This window comes from Callospermophilus lateralis, chromosome 15 (genome assembly GCF_048772815.1).
Source record: "Callospermophilus lateralis isolate mCalLat2 chromosome 15, mCalLat2.hap1, whole genome shotgun sequence".
Classification (NCBI taxonomy): Eukaryota; Metazoa; Chordata; class Mammalia; order Rodentia; family Sciuridae; genus Callospermophilus; species Callospermophilus lateralis.
In genome coordinates, this window is record NC_135319.1 from 44,301,884 (window position 1) to 44,328,111 (window position 26,228).

Below are 26,228 nucleotides of genomic sequence, written 5' to 3' on the forward strand. Positions count from 1 at the left end.
ACATCCTTTTACTGCTTATCCTTTTGGCTTGTCAGACAACAAGGTAAACTGTGCATATAGAATGTAAGGACAAATTCCAATCTAAACAGAACTGTGCTGGGGCATGGACAGCAAATGCATGGATTTCAGAGCAAATCAAGTTTGTTTTATTTAGTTCAAAGTACATAGGGGACAAAACTAGACCTACAAGTTTACCAAATCTATAACAGTCTGGGATACTTTACACTAGGGCATTACTGTACCTGGAAAACTTTTACTTTCTTGGCAGAAATAGGATTACTCAGATTTACAGGCCATAAGCTCACTCTTGAGATCCAGCTCAAATAATTTTTAACTACTTCATCATAGGAAGCTGTTGGGGAAGGAGTTGTGTTCAATTTCCCATTACCTTCTTGAAAAGACAAATAATTCAGACAGCCTGTGAGAGGTAATATATCTAATTTTACACTTAGTATGTGTACGAATGAGCAATAGAATTGGTTCCTCTTGAGTGCTAAACAAAAGAGATGACCTACACTGAAAACACAATATTTCATGGAGAAAGGTTCTTTTCTGAAGAGGTCAGAATTCACCAAGGACAATTTCTTCTTAACTAAGACACCATTATCACAGGGGCCATGCAGAACTAAGAAACTGCCTCACTGAAATTTCCAAATTTAGGAACTGAATCATGCTCCATTATGGCAAACATGCAGCTGCTACCTGTCTGGATCTCTCATTGTTTAGAGGAACATTAACTCTGTAAAGTGTTAAAAATATTTTAGAGCAAATCAAGTTTGGAAACTATAGCCTTATTTTGGAGATTGATAATACATATTTAAAGCTGGTGGGAATAGTGCTACAGGAAGAAATTTTGTATAACTCTGGCAGTTTCCAAACTTATTTGAATCGTGGAACACCTTTCTTTTAAAACCTACAGAACCATTAACACACTGCAGTATACAGTATTATTATTATTATTTTTTAATATTTATTTATTTTAGTTCTCGGCGGACACAACATCTTTGTTTTGTATGTGGTGCTGAGGATCGAACCCGGGCCGCACACATGCCAGCCGAGTGCGCTACCGCTTGAGCCACATCCCCAGCCCTACAGTATTCTTGATAATGCTGTTTGGGAAATTCTGTGCTAACTTAGGTCCAAAGACTGGTTTGTAAGCTCTAAACTAGCCAAGGAAGAGACAGTGCCAGAGCCTCAAGGAGGTGGCAATTTTTAAAGGTCTTAACTTTTGGGAAAAATGAAGACAGCTGAGAGTAACCAGACGGAGAGCAGAAGCCAGATACAAAGTACTACCGTCTCCACCTCTGCCTTACTCTTTCCTACCCTGGCATGTGTCAGGGCTCCACTTTTCAGTTTCAAGATCTTCAGTCAGTACTAACCACACCAACCTGAAGCTGCTCGGATACTTTTCTCTCTTTTCCCCCATTAGACTGTGAGTTTCTCGAGGGCAGAACCCTGTGCCGAGCACAGTCACTGGCTGAATAACTGGATGAGCCATACTTAGTTTTGTTTAATTATCAACTTACATGGAAATAGCTGACTTCTATTAAATGTTCACTGCCTGACAGGCCAAGGTTAAGTCCTTTATATAGATTTATTCTCACAACAACCTTAAGAGGTAGGTATTTTTATTCTTATTTTAAAAACATAGAAACTAAATTCAGAAAATGCCAAAGCTACCTGACTATAAATGATGGAGCCAAGACTTGAATTCAGGTAACATGACTATGGGGAGCCACTCTGAATGACCCACGCCTTCCAGTCCTGAAGCAGGAGGCTTCCAATCACTACATTTCGTGGGGACTTGGGCGTTGCCCAGCTCAGATAAGAGGAGGGTCTTCTTCAGATGTAGGTGTCACCCCTGGGGTTGAGTTACACTCACCTGTCCCTTGTAACCTTGCCTCTTCTGGCTTTTTTTGGATAGAACTTTCTCTTGCTCTCCCTTTTGGGGAGCCTGAGGCCAAGAGCAGAGGAAGCCGTCCTGAAGCTATTTCTATGTTTTATTTGGTGTCCCTGCAAATTCACACAAGTGACCTTAAGTTCAGCTGCCAGTGCATTTGAGCCCCTGTAACCTGTGGATATGACTTTGATTGAAAATAGCATCTTTGCAGATATAATTAAGGATTTGGAGATGAGATCATCCTGGATTACCCAGCTGGGCTCTAAATCCAGTGACAAGTGTCCTTATAAGACACACAGAAGAAGGACATTTGAGGAGGAAGAGGGGAAATCATGAAGAGAGACAGAGTTTAGAGATATGCAGCTACAAGTTAAGTAACATCTAGAGCCAGAAGAAATTGGAAGAGACAAGGAAGGATGCTTTCCTACAGCCTTTGGAGGGAGTGTGGCCCTGCTACATCTTAATTTCAGATTTCCTGCCTTTAAAACTGTGAACTGTGAACTGTAAGAAAACAAATTTGTGTTGTTTTAAATCACTGAGTTTGTGGCTGGGAATATAGCTCAGTGGTAGGCACTTGCCTAATATGTGTGACGCCCTGGGTTCAACACTGCAAAAAAAAAAAAAAAAAAAAAAAAAAAGGTAAATCATTCAGTTTGTGGCCATCTGTCATAGCAATCCTAGGAAAAAAATACACGTGGATTCTCCTTGTTACTTAGCATGGCTCTAAACCAACTTCTCCTAGGTATCTATTGTTACACACACACAGGGAATCCAATGTTAGATGAAACCAAGAAGTCAAAGAAAACGGCAAATCATCATACATGTCACAGCCAAACGTACTTTTGCATGTCAGTGCAATTTGTACCACTGCCTCCGTTAATACAGATAATGAAGCACAGAATTTATAAGGAAACTAAACATTTCAGTAAACGGCCTAACTCAGAAACACTTTTCCTTTTTTTAATCACTAGGTTGCATTTCTCTTTGCTACCACTACCCTGAATCATTCTATTTTGTACACCCTATAATTTTAACACAAATACTGATTCATCCTATATGGTTGTTCTTTAAAGTAGTGCTATTAGCTTTAGTTGAGCTCTTCCAAAAAAAAAAAAGTATAAAAAAATAAAAAGAAGCTTATTAATTCTATTTTTACAGTAATGGAAGAGTTCAATTCTTAAATTTTTGGATTTGAAGATGCTGTCTAATCCTGTTTTGTGAAACAGAGCAAAATAACCAGGCTATTTTGGAGAAATAACCTAGTAATGCCTCCCCCCTAATCTACACATTTACACTTTTTCCCCCTAAAAGATTTTACAACGATCAGAGAAGATATTATTTTAAACAAATGCTATTTTAAAAATCTAGTGAAATAATAAAATGAGATAAAAGTCATCCAGGTTAGAAAGCACAAAGTAAAATTATATTGAGGATGGAATGATCTTAATTTTTCTAGCTTCATTGATATAATAAATAAAAATCATATATATTTAAGGTATACAATATAATTTTGATTTTATGCAGTACTGGGCATTGAACTCAGGGTTTTAGGCATTCTAGGCAAGCACCGTACCACTGAGCTACATCCCCAGTTCCAACATTTTTTTTTTTGACGTAAAATACATTTTTATTTTATGTACTGAAATATTGCTTAATATCTTTATAATGAGTGTGTATTTCTTTTGCGTATTTTTTTCCCAGAAGAAAAATTGGGACCTCAGAAAAGTAAAGTAATTTGATCAAATCCCCCAAGTGGTTAGTAACAGACAGGATCAGAATGTAGTTTATGGCACCAGATGCCTTTGCCACCCAACCAAGGACTTGAGAGGCCTTTACCCAAACCTCTGGCTTCCTGAGAATTTAATCAGATTTCTAGTTCCTATTTCTTCATAAAGCAAATAAAATGGAAGATTCACTGCTTTTATAGAAACATAAATTTCTGAGCCTCCTGACCAACAACCAACATTTTTTTTAATATTTATTTTTTTTTAGTTATAGTTGGACACAATACCTTTACTTTATTTATTTATTTCTGTGTGGTGTTGAGGATTGAACCCAGGGCCTCGCATATGCTAGGTGAGAGCTCTACCACAATCAAGCTAACTTAACATTTCCATCACTTTAGATGGTTATCTTTTTGTGTACATGTATGGTAAGGAACACTTAAGGTCAACTCTTAGCAAACTCCAAATATATAATATAATATTACTAATTATAGTCATAATGCTATACATTAGCTCTCTAGAATTAATTCATCCTGCATCACTAAAATTTTGTACCCTTTGACCAGTGTCTCCCCATTTACCTTACCCCTGAAACCCCTAACAACCATCATTCTATACTGCTTTTGCAAGTTGGACTTCTGTTTTTGTCTGTGGTAGGGGAGTGGGGGCGGGGAAGGAAGTGGGAGTACCAGGGATTGAATTCAGGAGCACTTGGCCACTGAGCCACACCCCCAGACTTATTTTGTATTTTATTTAGAGACAGAGTCTCATTGAGTTGCTGGGTGTCGTGCTTTTGCTGAGGCTGGCTTTGAACTTGAGAACATCCTGCCTCAGTCTCTCTAGCCACTGGGATTACAGGCATGCGACACGGCACCCAGCGAGTTGCACACTGGACTTCTTTTAGATTTCACAATAAGTTAGAGCCATGATCTTCTATCAGAAAATCTTAAGAAAATCACTTAAAAATGCAAGACTGTGCTTAAAAAACCTGTTAGTGCTTTGGAGAGATTTAAAAATATTTACTTAGTACCCCAAAGTGAAATACATTTTCAGATTAAACCAAAAATGAAGAGAATTTATTATTGCTAATAGACCTGCACTGCCAAAAGTGACAAAATTCTTCAGACTTTCTTTAGAACAGATTAAAAATCTGAATATTTCATAAATGAAAAGCACTAAGATGGTAAATATGTGAGTAAATATTAAAAACAGTCTTTTCTCTTAATTTCTTAAAAAATACAATTATTGAAAGCAAAAGCCCTCACATTGTATTAGAGATTATAATATACACAGATAAAATATAAATGACAGGGTCTGGGGTTGTGGCTCAGTGGTAGAGCTCTTGCCTGGCACGTATGAGACACTGGGTTCGATCCTCAGCACTACATAAAAATAAAATAAAAATAAAAAAACAAAGGTATTGTGTCCATCTACAAATAAATAAATAAACAAATAAAAAATATAGATGACAACTACAGCATAAAAGACAGAGTGGTGATATGTAGAACTGTTAGACTGTAGGGTTCTTATATTTTACTTGGAGTGGTACCAATATTAACTCTAAGTAAACCACAAAAAGTTATAATTTCTGGAGAAATCACTAAAATATTAAGTGCTAAAGGCCATTAGACCCAACTATATGCCATCTAGAAGATATGTACTTCAAAGATAGATAGGCTGAAATTAAATAGAAAAATACAGACTATGCAAACAACCTGCACTTAAGGAAACTATGCTAATATGTCAGACAAAACAGACTTCAATAGGTATGTTATAAAAGATAAAGGGAGGACATTCATACTAAAAACAGAGTCAATTCATCAGAAAGCATAACACATCCTCAGTATGTATATACTTAATACCAGAGTTCAAAATTAAGACTGACATCATTTAAATGGAAAAACAGATAAACCCATATATTGTACATGGAAATTTTTAACACTCTTCTCCCATGAAATGATAATAGCCACTAGATAAGAAAAAAAAAGACAATAAAAACACAGAAGACATAAATACACTACCAACCACCTTGATCTAAGTGACATTTTTATAACATTTTACTTCAAACTTCAGAATACACATCTTTTCCAATGTAAATAAAACATTCATCAAAAAACAAAACAATGGGGCTGGGGTTGTGGCTCAGTGGTAGAGTGCTTGCCTCACATGTGTGAGGCACTGGGTTCAATTCTCAGCACCGAATATAAATAAATGAATAAAATAAAGGTCTGTCAATACTAAAAAATATTAAACAAAACAAAACAAAACAACTTACCATCTATTGAGCCATTAAACAAATCTCAATAAACCTCAAGGAAAAGAAATTTTACAGAATGTGTTTTCTGACCACAATGAAATTAAATTAGGAGATATCTAGGGGAAAAAATACCCAAATATTTGGAAGTTAACATACCTTTAAATAATCCATGTGTATACCAGAGAAATTACAAGGAAAATCAGAAGATATTTTAAACAGGATGATAAAAATATAAATACATCAAAGTTTGTGGGATGTAGATAAAACAGAGTTTAGGAGGGAGGGAAATTTATACTTTTAAAGCTTATCTTAGAAAAGGTAGATTAAGGTTCTATCTTAAACAGCTAGAAAAAGGAAAACAAAGTAATTCATGCTGAAAAGAAGTAGAAGGAAGGAAATAACAAAGATATGAACAGAAATTAACCAAACAGACAAGAAACCATAGAGAAAATCAACAAAGTCAAAAACTGTTTTTTTCTGAAAAGAATAAACCTCAGGCTGGGGATGGAGCTCAGTAATATGGTGCTTGCCCTGGATGTGTTAGGCCTGAAAGTCAGCCTCCAGTGCGTGTGTGCACGCACACACCCACATGCAAACACGCCAAAAAAAGAAAAGATAATTTACTGAAGGTAGGGTGAAAGGGAGGACTTCAGATTCTACCAACAAAGAAATAATAATGAAATATAATGAACATTTTATGTGAATGAATTCAATAACTTAGATAAAACAGGCAAATTCCTTAAACATAAAACTTGTGTGGGGAGTTGTAGCTCAGCGATAGAGCATGTGCCTAGCACACTCAAGGCCCTGGGTTCAATCCCCAGCATTGCAAAAACAAACATGAAAACAAACAAATGAAAAAGACACAGCCAGGCAGAGCGGTGCATTCCTGTAATACTAGCAAATTAAGGGAGCTGAACAGAAGGATCTCAAGTCTGAGGCCAGCTTCAGCAACTTGTGAGGCCCTAAGCAACTTTGCAAGACCCTATCTCAAAAAAGCACTGGGGATGTAGTTTAGTGGTAAAGCATCCCTGGGTTGAATTCCTAGTATCCACCCTCCCACAAAAAAAAAAGAAAAAAAAAAGAAAACAAATTTGAAATATTCAACAAGATAAAATGCAAACTCCAAAGGCCTATATATTTATTAAGCATTAAATGATCAAAAGCTTCCCACAAAAAAACATTAGGGGATTGTGGCTCAGTGGTGGAGCGGGCACTTGCCTGACATGTGTGAAACACTGGGTTCGATTCTAAGCACCACAAATAAACAAATAAATAAATGAATAAAATAAAGGTCTATCAAAAACTAAAAAAAAGGAAAAGAAATTAAAAAAGAAAAAGAAAAAAGAAAAACTTTAGGATCTGATAGTTTCACTGGTGAATTCTACCAAATAATTCAGAAAGAAGGAATGTGAATCTTACACAAGCTCGCTCTTTTATTTTTGTGGTGGTGGGAATCAAACACAGGGCCTCTGTGCATGCTAGATAAGTGCACTATCATTGAGCTACACCCCAGACCTTACCTAAGCCCTTTCTGAAACCAGAGGAGAAAAAGTTCCTAAATCATTTTATGAGGTCAGTATATTATGATATAAAATCTGAAAAGACAACATAAAAAAAGAAAATTACAGACCAACATCCCTCGATATTTAACAAAATGTTAGCAAATCAATCTAGTGTCTGTAAAAGCTTCTAGAAAAGTTAGATTTATTTCAGGGCTTTGAGAGATAAATAATGTTACCTACCATACCAAGAGAATAAAAGAGAAAAGTCTATAATCATTTCAATATACATAAAAAATTTGAGAAAATACAAGGGCCAGTGATGATAAAAAAGTTTTCATATCATAGAAAGTGACCAGCTGATTTTAAAATTTATATGGTAATACAAGGAACCCTAGAATATTCACAGCAATCTTGAAAAGGAAGAACTAGGTTCAGAGTATTTACAAGAGCTGACACCTAAACATTTTCTAGAAAGTTACAGTATGTGAATGTATGCATATAGAGAGATACATGGATTAATGTGGGCATATAGAGAGATACATGGATTAATGTTGGAGAATAGACAGCCCTGAAAATAGGTTCACACTAATGTGTCAAAGCAAACCAATGGATCACCTTTTCAATAAATCGTGAAGGTAAAACTAGAAAGCCACATTTTCTTTATACAGAATAAATAGTTACCTGCCTTTGGACTCAGCAATTCCACTTATAGGCAGGTGTTTGCCCAAGACAAATGAAAAAACATATTCACAAAAAACTTGTGCAAGAATGTTCAAAGCAACTTTAAATAATGAATATAGTCAAAAACTGGGAACAGCCAAAGTGTCCAGAGATTAAAAAAAGATAAACTGTGGGCTATTTATACAATAGATTCCTACTCCTCATAAAAAAGAATTTAACTACTGACATGTACAAAGACATAGAGAGATCTTAAAAACATTGAGAGAAATCATAGAAAGAATGTACATTATATGAAGTCCTAGAATAAGTAATATTAATCTATGGTTTATTAATCAGAATAAAGGTTGCCTTTTGATAAGTGGGGACAGAAACTGACCTTGAGGGGGGGAAGAAGTAACTTTAACAAGCATTGAACCAGCATTAATGGAAGTGAAGCATTCTTACATCTGCAACTTTGTACCAAAAAATAAGAGACTGATGAATAGTTAGAGGGATAAAGCTATGCAGAGATATATGATCAAGCCAATATAGTAAGTTAATTGAGCTGGATAGATAGATATTCTTTTTTTTTTTTTTTTTGTACCAGGGATTGAACTCAGGGGCACTCAACCACTGAGCCACCTTAGTATTTTATTTAGAGACAGAGTCTCACTGAGTTACTTAGCACCTCGTCTTGCTGAGGCCGGCTTTGAACTCATGATCCTTCTGTCTCAGCTTCCCAAGTCACTGAGATTGCAGGCATGCGCCACTGCACCTGGCCCCATGGATATTCTTTAAATAATTATTTTGACTGCTCTGAAAGTCTGAAAAATTTCACAATAAAATGTAAAATGAAAAATTGTGCTTTTGATCCCTCTACTCTTTCATACTGCCTGTATAAATTGTAACTGAACCTATATGAAATAAGCCAACAGGGGGTTCTATTTTGAATCATGATTTTATTTTTAGAATCTTTAATATAAGAAATAAACCTATCACTCCTTCTCATCAAAGGCAAGAATTGAATTGCAGAATGATTTCAGTTTCTCATTATGTATGCTATAACTCTGGCTCAGATGAAAGAAGTCCTGCAGTTTCATGCATTGTGCTTCTGTTTAAATGACTGTTTTCAAGGCTAATCATTTAAAGATGGGCATCTGCCCTGACTACAGCATTTCACATATTGAAATGTATTTGCTGAGCTTGGCATCTCAAGGTGAAATGCAAGGCTCACATAGTGCCGACAAAAACAAAATGAATAAAAGACAATGTTAAGAAAATCTGGCATTTTACTGTTAAGGAAGGGCAGTCACCTAATAGATTGCAGATTCAATATTTATACTTTTAAGAGAAAACTTTTGGGTTTAATTACCTTTATCAAGAGATGCTCCAGCCATATGGTAAAAGCTCAATGCAGTGTCCACATCATTAATATTTTTTAGGAAAGTAAAGAAGTTCTCCACCTCTTGAAACGTCAGACCCTGAAAAGAGAGATAGCAAGGTAAGGCAGGACCTGAAGTAAAAAGCAGCACACAGTGCAGAAAGCTAGGCAGCTATTCATGGCTTTAAGGCAGAAATCTGTGCTCTTGTCTAGATCAGAGACTGAATAAATTATTAGACAAGGAATGTCAAATTTGTACATAATAGGGGAACAAAATTCTAGAATCTTACCCTGAGAAAAGCAAATTGGCTAATTGCTTCCCCCTCATGTGTAGAACATGACATAAAGCTGCTTGTAGTGATGGCTGGATATCTTTAATTAAAATAGTTCTAACTATGCTTTTCCATTAGTCACACTATCTATTATGACACTTCCTAAGTGGGCTGTAGCCACTTGATCTGTTATACATCTTAAGAAGTTATATCAGAGCCAGGACTTTCATTTGAATAGTTGCACAGGCCAGCTAAGCTTTCGGAAGCTTAAGCTAATTAAAGAACCACCAAAGTTAGCAATGTATAGGGAATGAATTTCAGTATTTAGCAAAACCCAAGCACTAGGGAAGCTGTTCATTATTTCAGTTTAGAAACTACTAATGAAATCATCCTTTTCAAAAGCTGTTCAGTGTTTGTACATCTTAACTCTACTATATTTTTTTCTGTGTAGTGCTGGAGATTAAACTCAGGGCCTCACACATGCTAGGCCAGTGCTCTGCCACTGAGCTACATCCCCAACTCCTTAATTTTCCATTCTATGATGGCTCAAGTGAAAGTAGTTGTATAAAATAGGGGCTACTGAGAGTTCCTTTACAGGGAGGAAGAGCTGTGCCATTCGCCTTTTCCTCACTTCTCACATATCAAGCTGTGATGGAAATGAAAACAGTTTCTAAGAAATGGAAACACTGGGGAATGCTGTAGACATTTTTAATGAAGCCTCGGGTCTTTAATGGATTGCAGATGTTGACTAGCTTCTACTTAGTGCTGCTTCTCTTTGGATTTCCATTTCCCTAAACCATTGAGGCCAGGAAACCACATCAGGAACTTAGTACGGAGGTAACCTTAATAAGACAATCCACAGTTTTTTTCTGATACTCTCCAAACTAGGCTGATTGTATCTTTCATTTTATCAGAGAGCTAAAATATGGTTACTATAATTATGTCACATGAGCTTTTATAAGTTTTTCCTCCTGAGAATCAGAGAATTTACAAATATTGTAGTATATGAAGGCCATATGGAAAGGTGCATAAAATACAAATTTCAACTTAACAAACTGTTCTAAAATGAACACCCAAAGACTCTCCATTCATGTCAAGAAAGAGACAATCATTGACAATATTTTGGAAGCTTCTTTCTTTCCCCACAAAGTGTCCCTTCCCAGTCATATTTTCTACCCCTACCTATACCCCCAGTAATTATTATTACTTTTAAGAGATTCATTTCCTTGCCTTTTTTTCCCCTAAGTAACATTGTTACCTATTTATGCATCCTTAAACAGAAATAGTTTAATTTTATCTGCTTTTGAACTTTATCAATGAATAATAATTTTATGAATGAAATTATATAGTATGCATTCTGGCAACAGTGCATCTGTATTCAAGCATTCATTCAAACATTTATGGAGTATCTACTATGTACCAAATTCCATGATTTTTGGCAGTGAACTGCAAGGCCCATATTTTATACTTTGAGGTCAATTTCTTGACTGTGACATGGAGGCCCAGAGCTAGGGCTCATTGTTTAAAAAAAAATACATATATATATACATTAGGTGTTGATGAACCTTTATTTTGTTCATTCATTTATATGTGGTGCTGGGAATCGAACCCAGTGCCTCACACATGCTAGGCAAGTGCTCTACCACTGAGCCACAACCCCAGCCCTCCTTGTTTTTTTTGGATGCTATATTAGACCACTAGATTAGAAGCTCAGGGTCTACAATTATCACTGCTTTATAAATGGATACACCATCATCCTTTCCCCTCCAGGAAAAGACAGGCACACAAAGAAAAGCAGCCCAATGTCCACTGATAATAAATGGATAAAAAATATGCAGCATGTATGTGTGTGTATCACATGCTACAATGTGTATGGGCCTTGAAGACATTATGTCAAGTAATATAAGCCAGTCACAAAAGGATAAAACTGCATGGTTATATTTACATGAGGTACCTAGAATAGTCAAATTCATAGAGACAGAAAGTAGAATGGTGGTTGCTAGGGGCTGGGGAACCAGAGAATGAGGAGTTATTGTTTTTATTTTTTTGGCACCAGGAATTGATTCGAGGGTATTTGACCACTGAACCACATCCCCGGCTCTTCATATTTTTTATTTTGAGAGAGACAGGTTCTCATTTAGTTGCTTAGGGTCTTGCTAAATTGTTGAGGCTGGCCTTGAACTTGTGATACTCCTGCCTCAACCTCCAGAGTCACTGGGATGACAGGAGTATGCCACCCAGCCTCTTTTAGGAATTTTTTTTTTTTTAATATTTTTAGTTGTAGATGAACACAATACCTTTGTTTATTTAGTTTTATGTGGTGTTGGGGATTGAACCCAGGGTCTCACACATGCTAGGCAAGTGCTCACACATGCTAGAGCACTACAACCCCAGTACCCTTGTTTTAGGGATTTTATGCTAACCTATTAGCTTCAAAAATCCTTTCAATAAATCAGTCTCTGTCTTATTCCCTACATAAATCCATACTTTAATAAATAAAGGTTTAACATGTCTTGTGTACGTGTTAATATAAGCAAAAGTTATCACTTAAACCATTTTAAGTGTACAATTCAGTGGCATTAAGTATATTCATGTTATTGGACAGTCATCACCACCATCCATCTCCAGAATTTTGTTCACCTTTCCAAATGGACACTTCTTACCCATTAAACAATAACTTACCAGCTGTGCTCATGTATGCCTGTAATCCCAGAAACCCAGGAGGTTGAGGTAGGAGGATCACAAGTTTGAGGCCAGCTTTAGTAATTTAGTGAGGCCCTAAGCAACTAAGCAACATCCTGTCTCAAAATAAAAATAAAAAGGGGGATGTGATTCAGTGGTTAAGTACCTCTAGGTTCAATTCCCAATACCTCCTATCCCCGCAAAAAAATCCCTAAAACAGAAAGGACACTGTAGAGGAAATATTTCTCACTCTGAAAAACAACCTCTAATGCTTGCTAGCTATTTTTTTGTGAAACATTAAATACTATAGTCCCAGACTAGTCTACTTATGCTGAGAATTATTTGAGAACAGAAAGAACAATATGAATCGAGTGGCTATCATTTGATGACTTAGAAAAACAGTGGGATACAAATCACATTATGTCACTATTAAATCTAAATATATGACACTTGGCCTTTATTATATAGATATAATAAAAAATATTTATTGAGCATTTACTAACCACTCAGCACTATGCCAAGAACAGTGAGAGAAATAAAATTGTACTGGACATAGGCCTTGATTTTATGGAACTTATAATTTAGATAGATAGGCTGCCTTAAAGAAAAGATGACACCAGTTACAAAATTCTTATTTCTGGGTACCTATTTTAGTAAAAATCCAGAGGGCTTTAGAAAAAAACTAAAGTAAGACTATGACATGAGCTTTGTGGATGTTAAAATGAAATCTGAAAGGGGACTAGGGTTGTGGCTCAGTGGTAGATCACTTGTCTGGCATATGTGAGGCACTGGGTTCAATCTTCAGCACATAAAAATAAATAAAATAGAATAAAGCTATTGTGTCCATCTACAACTAAAAAAAATAATAATAATAAAAAAGAAAATTGAAAGGACATGCTTGCTTCATGTTGAGCTGTTCAGACTGGAAGGCTATAGCTTATGTATAATTTGCTGGCAAGTGATGTCAACTGCAGACGTAGTAGTCAAAAGGAAATATCCTCCCCTTAGGTTTGGCAACAGAAGGTTTCACTTGAAAAAGGGGAGGTGGGGACATAAGAAACGAATAAATTGTCTTCTCCTGTGACCAATTATTCAACAAACTAGTTATCTATCTGCCTTTAGAAAGATGGACTTACATGAAACTGGGCTCTAGGTGATTTAAAAAGATGAGATTAATAGTAATTTGTAGACAGTAGAGACACTAAGTTGTGTAAAAATGAACTTAACGTTAGAAGTTAAGTGAATTGTCTCGTTCAAAACTAAAAGCAGTTGACAAAATTTCAGAACAGGAAAAAATCTTCATGGTCTTGAAGAAACCAAGAACTATTATATAACACACCTACAGTACAATCCATAGAAGAAAAAAATTGATAAATTAGATTTCATCAAAATTTTTAAAATTTGTGCTTCAAAATACTGGGAAAACAGATAAATCACAGACTGGGAGAAAATATTTGAAAACCACTTGTTTGACAAAGGACTTGTACCCAGAATTACATAAAGAACTCTTACAATTTATGAGAAGACAAGGAACTTGATTTAAAAGATGATTTGGGGATAGGGGTGTAGCTCAGTGGTAGAGCACTGGCCTAGCATGCGTAAGGCCCAAAGTTCCATCCCAGCATGGCAAAAAAAAAAAAAAAGGTTTAAAAAGACATTTTACCAAATAAGATAGATGAATGGCTAAGTACATGAAATGATTCTCAACATCATCAGTCATTGGGAAAATGCAAATGAAAATCACAATTATATACTACTGCATTTATTAGAATGACAGTAATAAAAAATAGACAATAACAAAGTGTTGTTGAGGATGTGGAGAAACTGGAATTCTTATACATTCATGTGGAAACGAAAAATGATTCAACCATTTTGGAAAATAGTTTGGCAGCTTAAAAAGTTAAACATAAATAGGGCTGGGGTGGTGGCTCAGTGGTAGAGTGCTTGCCTAGCATGTGTGAGGCACTGGGTTTGATCTTCCGCACTGCATAAAAATAAATAAATAAATAAATAAATAAATAAATAAATAAAATAAAGGTATTGTGTCCATCTACAACTAAAAAAAAAAAAAAGAAAAAGAAAAAAAAATTAAACATTAATATATTATATGGTCCAGCTATTTCACTCCTAGGAATCTTCTCAAAGGAAATGAAAGAAAGGTTGATATAAAGATTTATATGTAAATTTTCATGGCAGCATTATTCATAAAAGTTGTTAATGGAAACAATTCATTTGTTTATCAGCTGGTAAATGGATAAACAAAATGCAGTATATCTAAGCATAATATATCTATATTTACTACTTAGCAATAAAAAGATAAACTATTAGTACAAACATCAACATAGATAAACCTTAAAAACATTATGCTAAGTAAAAGAAGCCAGATAGAAAAAGACTACATTATTATGGCTTCATTTATATAAAATGTCCAGAACAGGCAAACCTGCAGAGGTTGAAAGCTGACTTATGTTTGCCTCAGGCTAGGGCAGAGATAAGGACTGACTGAAAACTAGCGTGAGGGATCTTTCTGGGGTAGAAATGTTCTGGAAATGTTCTGAAATGGGATGGCAGTGATGAGTGCATCACTCTGAATTTACTAAGAATCACTGAACTGTATACTTAAAATAGATGACTTTTATGGTATATAAATTGTACCTCAATAAAGTTATTTTAAAAAATAAAATGCAGTTGGAATAGATGAGAAAAGAGGGAAGGAAAATTAGGCTTCATGTGGAGTCAGCTGTAAAACTAGATATCTATCCAGTGCTGACAGGCCGTGGACGACTCACTGTAATAGATGATTCTCTGGCTCTGTCTTTTAAATCAGTCATAGCCAACCCATCTACCAGGAGTCAGTGCAATTGCCCGAGTTTCCTTTATGGCCACTGAAAAGATAAAATATTCTCCTTCCTTCCTCCTTATATAACATACCTCCACCAATCTCCTCATCTCCCCTTTGTTCAATCTCCTGCTTCCTAAAGCATCCCTACTGTAAACCCTAGACTCCTCTTCAATTGTGGCCTTGCAGCAGGGGAAATTATACCATTTCTGTTTCTTATATTCTATAAGTATCTAATCTTTCTGAAACACCACTTTCTTAATATCTTCATCTTCTCAAAAATCTCAGGGATTTCCCACTGTAGCTGGATAAACTCTCAAACTTCTTAGCCTAGGATTAAGGTCCTTCACCATCTGCTCCCATAACTTTCCTTTCTAACTATCTCCCTAAGAGCTTTAGGTTGGAAACTGCTGACACTGGTTTCTTATTTCCCCCAAACCTTGTGTTTATTCAAACCACAGAGAATAAAAAGTGGAAACAAATAGGGTCATTAGTAAGAAGCTTATGAATTATTAAAGATAGTCCTTGGTTTTATATTTTGCACATCTATCAAGATAGTGTGTGATCTCTGGCAAATAAGGTTGAGAACCATCTGAAAAACGAGGATTCATTTATCAAGCAGGATTGTTATGATAAATGGAGAGAAGATATGCACATAGAAAGTACTAGGTGAGTAGGAGGTAGAAGTCCTTAGTAAGTCAGCATGCTTATCACTACAAAACTAGTGTAATAAATTTATTCTATTAAACTCTGAAGAGTCTTTTCTTTGTATGAGCAGGACCTTGAGAGTTAGAAAAGAGGAGAAAGGTTGAGAGAAATGAAACCAGGGGAGCCTTTAAGGAACAGATGCCTGGAACTACCCAATGAGATTTTGGCTTAATAGGTTTGAAGAAGGTCCTGACAACCGCATTTCTTAAAAAAATCCCCAAGTGATCCTATGTTGAGAAGTACTGCATTAGAGGAGGAATATGGTTAGGACAAATAGCACTTTGCTATGAAAAAGATAAGACCTGGATTAGGAAGCCTTGTATTTCAGGCTAGACTCTGGATGGGTTATTAGTTTCTCTTTCTCTGCCTCTGTATTCTCAAAGGCAAAATCATATCTAACAGGGCAGATAGATATTCCCAGAGACTCAGGAGGCTGAGGCAGGAGGATTGCAAGTTCAAGGCTAGCCTCAACAACTTATTGAGACCCTGTGTCAAAATAAAAAATAAAAAGGGCTGGGGATGTAGCTCATTAGTAAAGTGCCTTTGGGTTCAGTCCCCAGAAAAACAGAGAAATGGTTGTGAAGCACTGCATGATCATAAAGTTACATGCAAATGTTTACTGAATACCACCATTAGAAAATTCAATCTTTTCAGTCTGATTTGATATCTTAACATAGAATCCCATACAGAAACTGATTAATGTGAAGTAAATGAAAACTTTTATTTTCATGTTAACAAATCCAAAATGGAATAAAAGAAGCAATTAGAAAACTGATGGTGATTTCCCTTTAACGAGTCATGGTCCTAGAGACTGGTAACCTTAGGAGCAAAGGCCCTTCATTAACTTTCATTGTAGTTAATTGCTATGTTCACAAACTAATCAACACAAGAGGACAATCAATCTTCATCTCCTTTCTAAAGCAGGCTAGAAATTCTGTCCAGAAGTAATTTAGCACTCCAGATTTTCATCATTTGACAAAATATGCCCTTCCATTTCAGAGCTCTTTTCCAAGGTCTTCAGTCCTAAATTAACTCCTGCCAAAGCTTAAAGCACCCTATTTCTTCAAGGATATCTCCAACACCTAATTTATTGCTTTTTAAAATTTAAGTTCATAATAAAATATGAATTAGTCTATCATATTTTATTAGATAATAAAGATCAAATCAATGTGTGGACACACCTTTAAAATAAATCTGGTTAGAAAAAAAGAGAATGTTTCCTAATGCAAATACTATGCTTTTGGGCTGGGGTTTGACTCAGCAGTAGAGCACTTGCCTAGCACAGGTGAGGCTCTGGATTCGATCCTTAACACCACATAAAAATAAATAAGTAAAATAAAGATATTGTGTCCAACTACATCTAAAAAATAAATACTTAAAAAAATATTATGCTTTCGGCAAGAGCCTACCAAAATCCACCTGAACACTTGTAACCAATTTTCTGAAATAAAAATCTCTTATAGACATAAGCCAAGTATTAGGTTGTGTAGAAGAACTCTCTGGGAGAGAAATACTTCATTCTCTCACTTTTCATTAATGATCAGTTTACCCAGAGCTAAAAGAATACCTGCTGTGGCAACAGGCTGCACTGAGTTCAGAGGAGCTGTGCTTTTTCTCAGGGCCTGACCTGACCTCAGTTGCAGCCCACAGCCTGGTTTAGGGGTCCTTTTAGCTTTTCAACATCCAAGACAAGAAGGAAAAAGTCTGCCTGAAAAGTGCTTTTCACCAACTTGAGACAATGCTATTCATTCAAGATTTCTTATACAAAGTCAAAAAGACCAAGGAAACTGGGATAAGCACTAGCTATAGTATTTCTTATGTTCAATAAATGAATATTTAGCTTTTTTTTTTTTTTTTTTTGGTGTTGCTGGGGATTAAACTCAACCTTGTGCATGCAAGGCAAGCACTCTACCACAAGCCACACCTCAAGCCCTTATTATTGAATCTTTTTTTTTTTTTTTTTTGGTTGGGGCAGGGTACTGGGGATTGAACTCAGGGGCACTCAACCACTGAACTATATCCACAGACCTATTTTCTTTTGTATTTTATTTAGAGACAGAGTCTCAATGAGTTGTTAGCACCTTGCTTTTGCTGGGCTGGCTTTGAACTGGTGATCCTCCTGCCTCAGCCTCCTGAGCTGCTGGGATTACCGGTGTGAACCACCAAGCCTGGCTTATTATTGAATCGTTAAAGTGACAAGAAGTTTCATGTCCATCATATCACATTACCTTGGTAATCTCTCAATGAACATTTTTACTGCCAGGTCAGTTGTCTGGTCATTGCCAGATGGTAATAATTGTCCAGCAGGAAATCATGGGATTTGGGAAAAAGATTTGGGTTCTCCTTTGTATGTGTCTGTGTGAGCGTGTACATGCGCAGGTGTGGTCTTTTAGAGACCCGACTTCTTAGCTGGTATGTGCCCGTTTGTTCATCCCACCAGCTGGCAAAACCCCCAGTGCTGAGTGGGTTCCATCATTTACCCTTTTCTTTTTTTCCTTTTTGCACTAGGTACAGCTAGTGGTAAAAGGTATCAGAGAGCGGTGTTGAGTAGAGTTAGAATAAATCCCTGGTCTTAAATCTCAGAGCTGTTAAAAACTCTAGATCATCTCTTCCTAAATTCTCTCTCTCGTTTTTTTTTTCAACACTAGGGGTGCTCTACTACTGAGCCTCATCCCAACCCTTTTTATTGTTTTATTTTTGAGACAGGGCCTTACTAAATTGCTGAGTCTAGCCTTGAACTTGAGATCCTCTTGCCTTAGCCTCATGAGTAGCTGGGATTACAGGCATGTGTGTTACCATTCCTAAACTCTCTAATAATCTTATTATCAAACTATTTGCTTTTATGCTCATTTCTTTCCAAACTCCTTTCCAGGACTCTCTCCAAACATATATACAACCATGTCATTTCAGTAATGTCTTTAGTAGCATCTCACTGCACTGTGAATAAACTTGGTGCCTTCTAATCCTAACGCACATATTTCCTGGTCCTCATCTCCATCTCTGACCTCATCTCAGGTCTTTCTTCTTATTCAGTATGATTAAACCACACTATCTCTTTTCAATTCCTCGATGTGCCATGTTTGTTTTTCCTGCTGATTATGGACTGTTTGTGTCCCCACTTCCCTCCCCAAATCCATGTGCCGAAACCATTGTCCTCTTAGTATAGCTAAAATGGGGGCCTCAAAGGAAATGAGAAGGGAAAAATGAAGTCATAAAGGTGGGCCCTAATCTGATAGGATTAGTATCTTTATAAGGAGAAATACCACCGAAGAGCTGCTGTCTATCCATGTGTACTGAGGAAAGCTTATCTGACGATACACTCTCCAACTATGAAAAAGTAAACTTCTGTTGTTAAAACCACTCAGTCTGTGGTATTTTGCAATAGCAGCCATAATAGGTTAATACATTAACTCAAAATTTTGCATATGTAACTTCCCTCTGTCTATGCCTCCTCCTCTTTTTTCTGTCTCTTTCTTTTCTTCCTTACTTCTCATCTAATTTGCCTTCCAACTGTATTACTCCAACAGAACAGCTCTCCCAAAAGTCATCAGTTACTACCATTTCACCAAAACCAACAGATAGGTTCATCATTATCTTACTAGTGCCTCTCTGTTGCACAGGACAATGCAGAACCTCAGTTCCTGAACCTTCTTTCTTTCCTTCACTTTGATTTCACTACTCTCTCTAGGTATTTCTATAATCATTTCTTCTAGATTTCCTTCCTGAGATGCTTAAATGTTAGTATTCCACTGCATTCTTGGCCCACAGCTCTTTTCTGTGTAATGTCTTCCTTGGAAATCTTTCTGTTCTCATGATTTTAACTCTAACAGTGTACTGATGATTCCTAAATCAACTGCAGACAGACAGAATACCTAGCTGTCTGTTGATTATCTCTATTTGGAGAGTTAACAGATATCTTAAACTCAAGACATCCACAGCTGAACTTTTTCTTTCAATTCAAGCTAGCCTCCTGCTGAAATTCTCCATCTCAGTGCACAGTACCAACTTTTGCCTGAACAAGAAACCTAGGGTCATTCTGGACTTTCTTCTCTTCTTTACCCCCATTGCTTATTTTTTTTCTCCCTTTGCATCTTCAGTATTAAAGATGAATTAGTTCATGACTTCTTCTCACTATTATGTTGTTACCTTTGCAATAACCAGAAGTTCCCATGGTTTCTTTTCTTTCTCCATCCAAAATGACCTACCTTTCCTTCTTTGAAGTGCTTCTTGAGCTGCTTCTGCATAGCAGTCAGCTTTTTGGACTGTACCCCACTGTAGGCCAGCAGCATGCCACCAAATTGCCTCTCAGTAATTCTCCCATCTACAGGATCATGGCGTTCAAACTGAGAGAGAAACAAAAAGAGTGTTCTTGGAGTCAAATGGTAAGTATTTTGATGTGGAGTGTAGAATGATCAATTGTGTTAAGAACATAGTTGCATAAAGCTTGCAAGAACTGAAAAAAACTACTAAGAAACAGAAGAGCCAACTTTTAAGATCAGATCTGTCATTAACTATGACTTAAGAGAAGTTTCCCAACTACCCTGGCCCTCAGTTTTCTCAAAGATAGAAAAGAACTCAATAGCCTCTAATACTTCTCCATAGGTCAGGAACATCCTTGTGAGGAAAAACATGATTTTAAAGCTCCATATAAATCCATGCCATTTTTAGTAATAAGTAATAATTAGTAATAATTAAGGTCATCTGTGTCCTTGCTTCTCAGAGAGAATTTAAAAGCTAATTATTATAAATCTGATCAGTTACATATATGTAAAGTCAAGTCAGTTTCTCAATGTGTATTCTATATTGTTATACACTCAGATCTTTGAGGATTTCAGATAAAAGTAATGTATTTTCAAATTTCCCCTAAAATGGTTAACTGCATGTTAGGACATCAACAGAGCTCAGGAAAAAAAAAATACATAAAATGTAGGATGCCTACATTAGACTTGTTTGCTACAAAAACTGCTGGTAGGCAAGCACTTTACTATCGAGCTACATCCCCAGTTCTTAAATATATTTAAATATGAAGATGAAATGTTAAGTATAAAGGACCTCTAGCTAATCTAAATGATAATCAGAAAATAAAATTTTCATTTAAAGTGGAGACAAGAAAGCTATCTCAGTTGCAGCTGCAATGTTAATGATTCTTATAAACAAAAAATAAAATGGCTAGCTATGGCCCAATAATTAAATAGAAATGATTTGAAGATGGCAAAATTTCTCCATGGTTTTACTGGAAAATAGCAAACACAGGGAAATTTTTGGATTTCTAGACAGCAGAGCCAAATCTGTTCTTATGAGAGGGGCATACATAGACCTAAGATGGTACTAAGTAAGTTCACATCAACAAGCATTTCCTGAATGTCTTCTAGTTGTTTAACACTTGTACTTATCATTGTGGGATACAAAAAAGAAGGAAAAAATTATGTTTCTATTCTCAGGGACCTCACCTGAATCTAGGAGGGAGATAAGATTCACACATGAGACATGAAATAAAGAAGTAAATAGTCAAAAGTGAATTCTCTTTCAATTCTCATTTTCTTAGCTGGCTTGGTAAGTTTACTCACTGATGAGACTACAGCAATGAGGAAGGCGCAAAACCTTAATAATATCACCATTTACTGAGCATGTACTATGTGCCAGGTAATCCATCTATAATTCTTTTATTTAATCACTAATAGTTCTATGAAACAGCTATTATTAGTTTCACATTGCAGATGAGAAAACTAAGGCAATGTGCAGCTATATTTAACAGAGCTGGGATTCAAACCCAGCCCTGCTAGGTCCAAAGACTATCTGAATGCCACACTGCTTCCTGCTTGGAAGCAGTGGTACATATGCAACTTGTAGGATAGCACTATGCTGTTTTAGATAAACTAAGACAGCCATGGGGCTTATAAGTCATAGTTAAGTAAGAAGCAAAACTATTTGCAAAGAAATCAACATCATCAATATTAAGTGAAGGCCTCCCTTTCAACTCAACCACTCAATATATCATGTTTGGCACACCATCACTTCTATAGAGCTGATTAATTTCTGACAATACCAAAAGTTTTCAGGATTCAATTTAAGTTTGATTTATGGTTCAATTTAGCATCCTGAAACAAAATGGATGGCTTGACGAAATTTTGTAAATGGACACAGTTTCTGCAACGTTGAGATCAGATTTTCAGGGAAATCTGATACCTGGGTAAAAGCTGGGGTTGCATAGTTCATCTTTGGACTTCTGAAACAAAGCAGAGGCCCCTGCTCTTGGAGCCAGGCTTTAACAATTTAGAGCCTTTACTCTCCCCTTGTCTGGAGGGTTTCACAGCTGTGGGACAGTCCCCTATATTTGCACTAGATGAGTTTTCAGCTTCATGCCACAAGGCCTTTATTCTCCACAGGGGCAAAGCCTCCCCTATGTAATGTTTCAAAGGCAAAAAGACAATTTCCAGCAGAGATTCCCAAGTAGCAATTCTGATGTTTAAATTAGCATTTTTACCACTATTTTTTGAAAATTTGAACTGGCTTCTGATAATGGGTTCTATTATTATTAAGTTGGAACTAAAAGGCTTAAAAACTATAAAATTCAGTTTATCCATGTAGTATGGCTCATTTTGAAACTTACTACTTTAGCTCTATAATTTGATTTTGGGCAGCACCTCTGTTTATACTTGCAGGGTCCTTTGAGGCATGGCTGCCTCATTTCTGAGTTGATTTTTCTCTTTTTCTTTCCAGTGGTGTGGATTGAACTTAGGGTCTTGTGCATTCTAGGCAACTACTCTACCATTGAGCTACAGTCAAGCCTATTTCTGAGCTCTTCAACATGGTTGGAAGGAGCCATGGGAGTTTTTTCTTTCCTCAAAACTGTTCATGGGAACAGACATGAATTAATGTCCTATTAATTTAACATTTTTTAACTGAAGACCTACCAAGATTTTTGAGGGTGGTATCTCAAGGACCTTCACTGGGGTTAAATTTTCAAGGGTAGCAGCTAGATATAAGGCTCTATGGGCCAAGTATCGCAAGCTTTGACAATCCTGTGGGTGTACTCACATGCAATCAATCTCCAAGGTAAGGGAGAGCCTTTGGAGAAAGACACAGGTTAGGACAAAATTATCACAATGTAGAAAACTTCTACTTGTATATTTGGAAGCAATCTGAATCATTGGCTTGCATTTTCCTTAGCCAAACATATGTTCCACTTATGTTGGAACCTTCTATGTTCCACTTCAATGACAATTAAGAATTTCCATTCTATTTGATCCTGCGGCACAGAACATGTGCGTTCCGGCACACCACCCACCATCTGTATCCCATTTCTGTGTTTAAAAGGAAAGCTGAACAACCTAGCACTTTCCTTTTGTGCCACTGCCACTTTCTCAAATGGATACAAGCTGTTGTCTCCCTGTTGATCCCCAGGGGGCTTCAGGGCAGGCAAAGAAGGGCCAGAAAAGAGGAGCCAAAAAACTGTCTGCAAGATTTTTCCTGGCATTCTATCCACACTATGCCTCTCCATTCCCATCCCTACCCCTTGTTGAGAGAAGGGACAGCCTTTTGGAAGGACAGATGGTCTACACATATCTATATGAAATGACCTGAGGAAGATGGGAAGTCAGGAAGAGAAGAAAATGTATGATGAACAAAGTCCAAAATTAAGGTTAAAAAAGAGTAAAAGAAAAACAATCAGTATCTGCAAGTGGGCCTTTATATGTTAAAGACTTTTGTGGTTAACGAATCTTTGCTGGAAATTCTCTCTCTCTCTTTTTTTTTTTTGCCTTTGAAACATAATAGAAGGAAGGTTTGCTCCTGTGGAGAATAAAGGAACTTCAATCCTGTTTTCGTTCTTTCATATAATTACTTTCAGAAGACTTTGTCTATCTCCCAGAATAAACCCTTCCCTTATACAAATATTTCAGAATGATAAATTTCTTGATAGGCTTTTTCTAGATTCTGAACTACATGATGCAAGCTGTATGGAGAGCTCAGGCCACTGAGCTGAACACATCTATGTTTTTCACTCTGACAGTATGTGGCTTTTGAGATCTTAACCATGCCACTGTTGATACTGTCAGGAGTCTCACCATTATATCCATCAAAAGAAAAAACGATTAGGCAATGTTCTATACTGTAAACCTACACAGTGAGCATGACATACATATTTCATAGTTGGAATTGAAATCTGTATTTCTGCAATTGGATTGGTACACCAGAGAACCCTAAGCCAGATTGTCAGGAACCTGAATTTTCTTGGTCTTTAAATGTAAGAGGCATCTTCACTGTCAAAACTAATATTGTGCCTTGGCAAGCTGAGGAAGAAGGTCACTGTCCTCAGCATGGGCCAAAATAAACTTTGGAGATGAGACTGGACCATGAGATTACAAACTGTCAAATAGTTTTTTTCCTTTTCTTTTTTTATGATACTGGGGATTAAACTCAGAGCCTTATGCGTGGTGCCACACAAGCACTCAAGGCCATGAGTACACCCTTCTTAAAGCTATACTTAAAGCCTAAACTCTAGACTTTTCTACTTGAAATTCAAAGATTACTTCCACTTTAAAAACTGTTTTAACTGGGTGTGGTGGTATATGCCTGTAAGGCCCAGCTACTTGAGAGGCTAACTCAGGAGGATTACTTGAGCCTAAAAGTTTGAGACTAACCTAAGCTACAAACCCAAACCTGGGTATTAAAAAAATCATTGGGGCTGGGGTTGTGGCTCAGTGGTAGAGTGCTTGCCTACCACGCGTGAGGCATTGGGTTTGATCCCTAGCACCACATAAAAACAAACAGACAAACAAATATTGTGTCCATCTACAATTAAAAAATTGTTTTAAAGAATGTTCAGGGGGCTGGGGTTGTGGCTTAGTGGTAGAGCACTTGCCTAGCACATGTGAGGCACTGGGTTCAATCCTCAGCACCACATAAAAATAAATAAATAAAGGTATTGTGTCCATCTACAATTAAAAGAATGTTCAGACTGGTGATGAAATCAACTGACTGACTAACTGATATAAATCCCAATCATATAGTAAGACCAGGAAAAAGTTAACCTGCTAGTCTGACAGCCCCAAGTAGGAAGATAATAAAACTGATGCATGAATTTATTACTGATAATAAAAATCAAAATATATTTGCTGAGTTTGTTGGGAAAAAATAGTTTAGATCTGGAAAAAGGTTTCCAAAGCTTGATAAGTTTTGGCTTCATTCCATAGAAGGATGGATTCACTGAAGAGACTAAAAATATGTGTTTAGGCCCGAGTTCAAATTCTGGCTTAAATCCATACTTGCTGGCTTCTCCTTACCAAAAAAATGGAGATAATATTTGTGACCTCAAAATACTATTGCATATGATTAAATGAGATAACATAAAGAGAGATATTAGTACAGTTTGATATCTAGTCAGGATTAAAAAAACATAGCAATTAATATTTCCCTCCTGTTTTGCAATTAATATTTTTATCACCATAATATCACCTCTCTGGAAAGTAACAGCCTCAACTGTTTATTCTGTTCACGGTGACTATTAAGTTCAATTACTATTCCTGCATCCTTTCAATATTGCTTTTTCTTAGCCTTTCTTCCGTTTTACAGAATATTACTTTCATATTTGAAGAGTAGAAAAAGTACATTCAAAACTTTTAACATATAAATGATTTCAAGATTAAAGTACTTAGAGTTGGCTGGTGCACAATACCAGCTTAATAAGTCCTGTATCCTCTTCTCAGTTACCAGACGGAAAACTTGGTATAACAAAGGAGCTCAGGAAATATGTATTGATTGAACTCAGACAAAACACTGAGTGTTTTGCTCAAAACATTTGCCCACAACACTTCTGTCCTATTGTTGGGAACATTCCCTATCTGAGGGGAGGAATATTTCACCACTTATCCCTTAATAATATCTACTTCATGATACTGACTTCTGTAAGGACAGTCTTGAGAATGCCATTTGTTATGGCTAATGAGTACATGCCTGAGTGCTTATCACCTGCCAGGTGCTGTCCTAAGAACTTATATAATTCTCAGAACACCATATAAAAGGTACTATGATTATTCCATTTTATAGAAAAGGTAACGTTACGTAGAAAGAAGTTAAATAATTTGCCTGCAGAGATAATCTGGGGAGAAATTTCTGGCCTTGGTATCAGAACAGTTGACTTATTCTTATTTTAAAGGTATCATAAATTTTTTCTAATACCATTTATCGGAAAGCTTTAGAGTCAAATTTGTGGACCACTTCTAACAAGAACAGAAAATTTTGACTCTACTCTATTTTTCATATTAACCTTATTCCTGGCTTTCTCTCAATTTTTTCCTTC

General features: G+C 36.4%; 1 protein-coding gene across 2 annotated transcripts in view; it reads right to left on the reverse strand.

Moving 5' to 3' along the window:
* The window catches only part of Micu1 (mitochondrial calcium uptake 1), a 197,754-nt gene that overhangs the window by 19,674 nt on the left and 151,852 nt on the right, over positions 1–26,228 (reverse strand). For both annotated transcript variants that reach the window (XM_076834763.1, XM_076834764.1), the window contains exons 9-10: positions 20,134–20,271; positions 9,419–9,527 (exon numbers count right to left, since the gene is read on the reverse strand). In XM_076834763.1, coding sequence (XP_076690878.1) covers positions 9,419–9,527; positions 20,134–20,271 — 247 coding nt within the window. The remainder of the gene's footprint in view (positions 1–9,418; positions 9,528–20,133; positions 20,272–26,228) is intronic.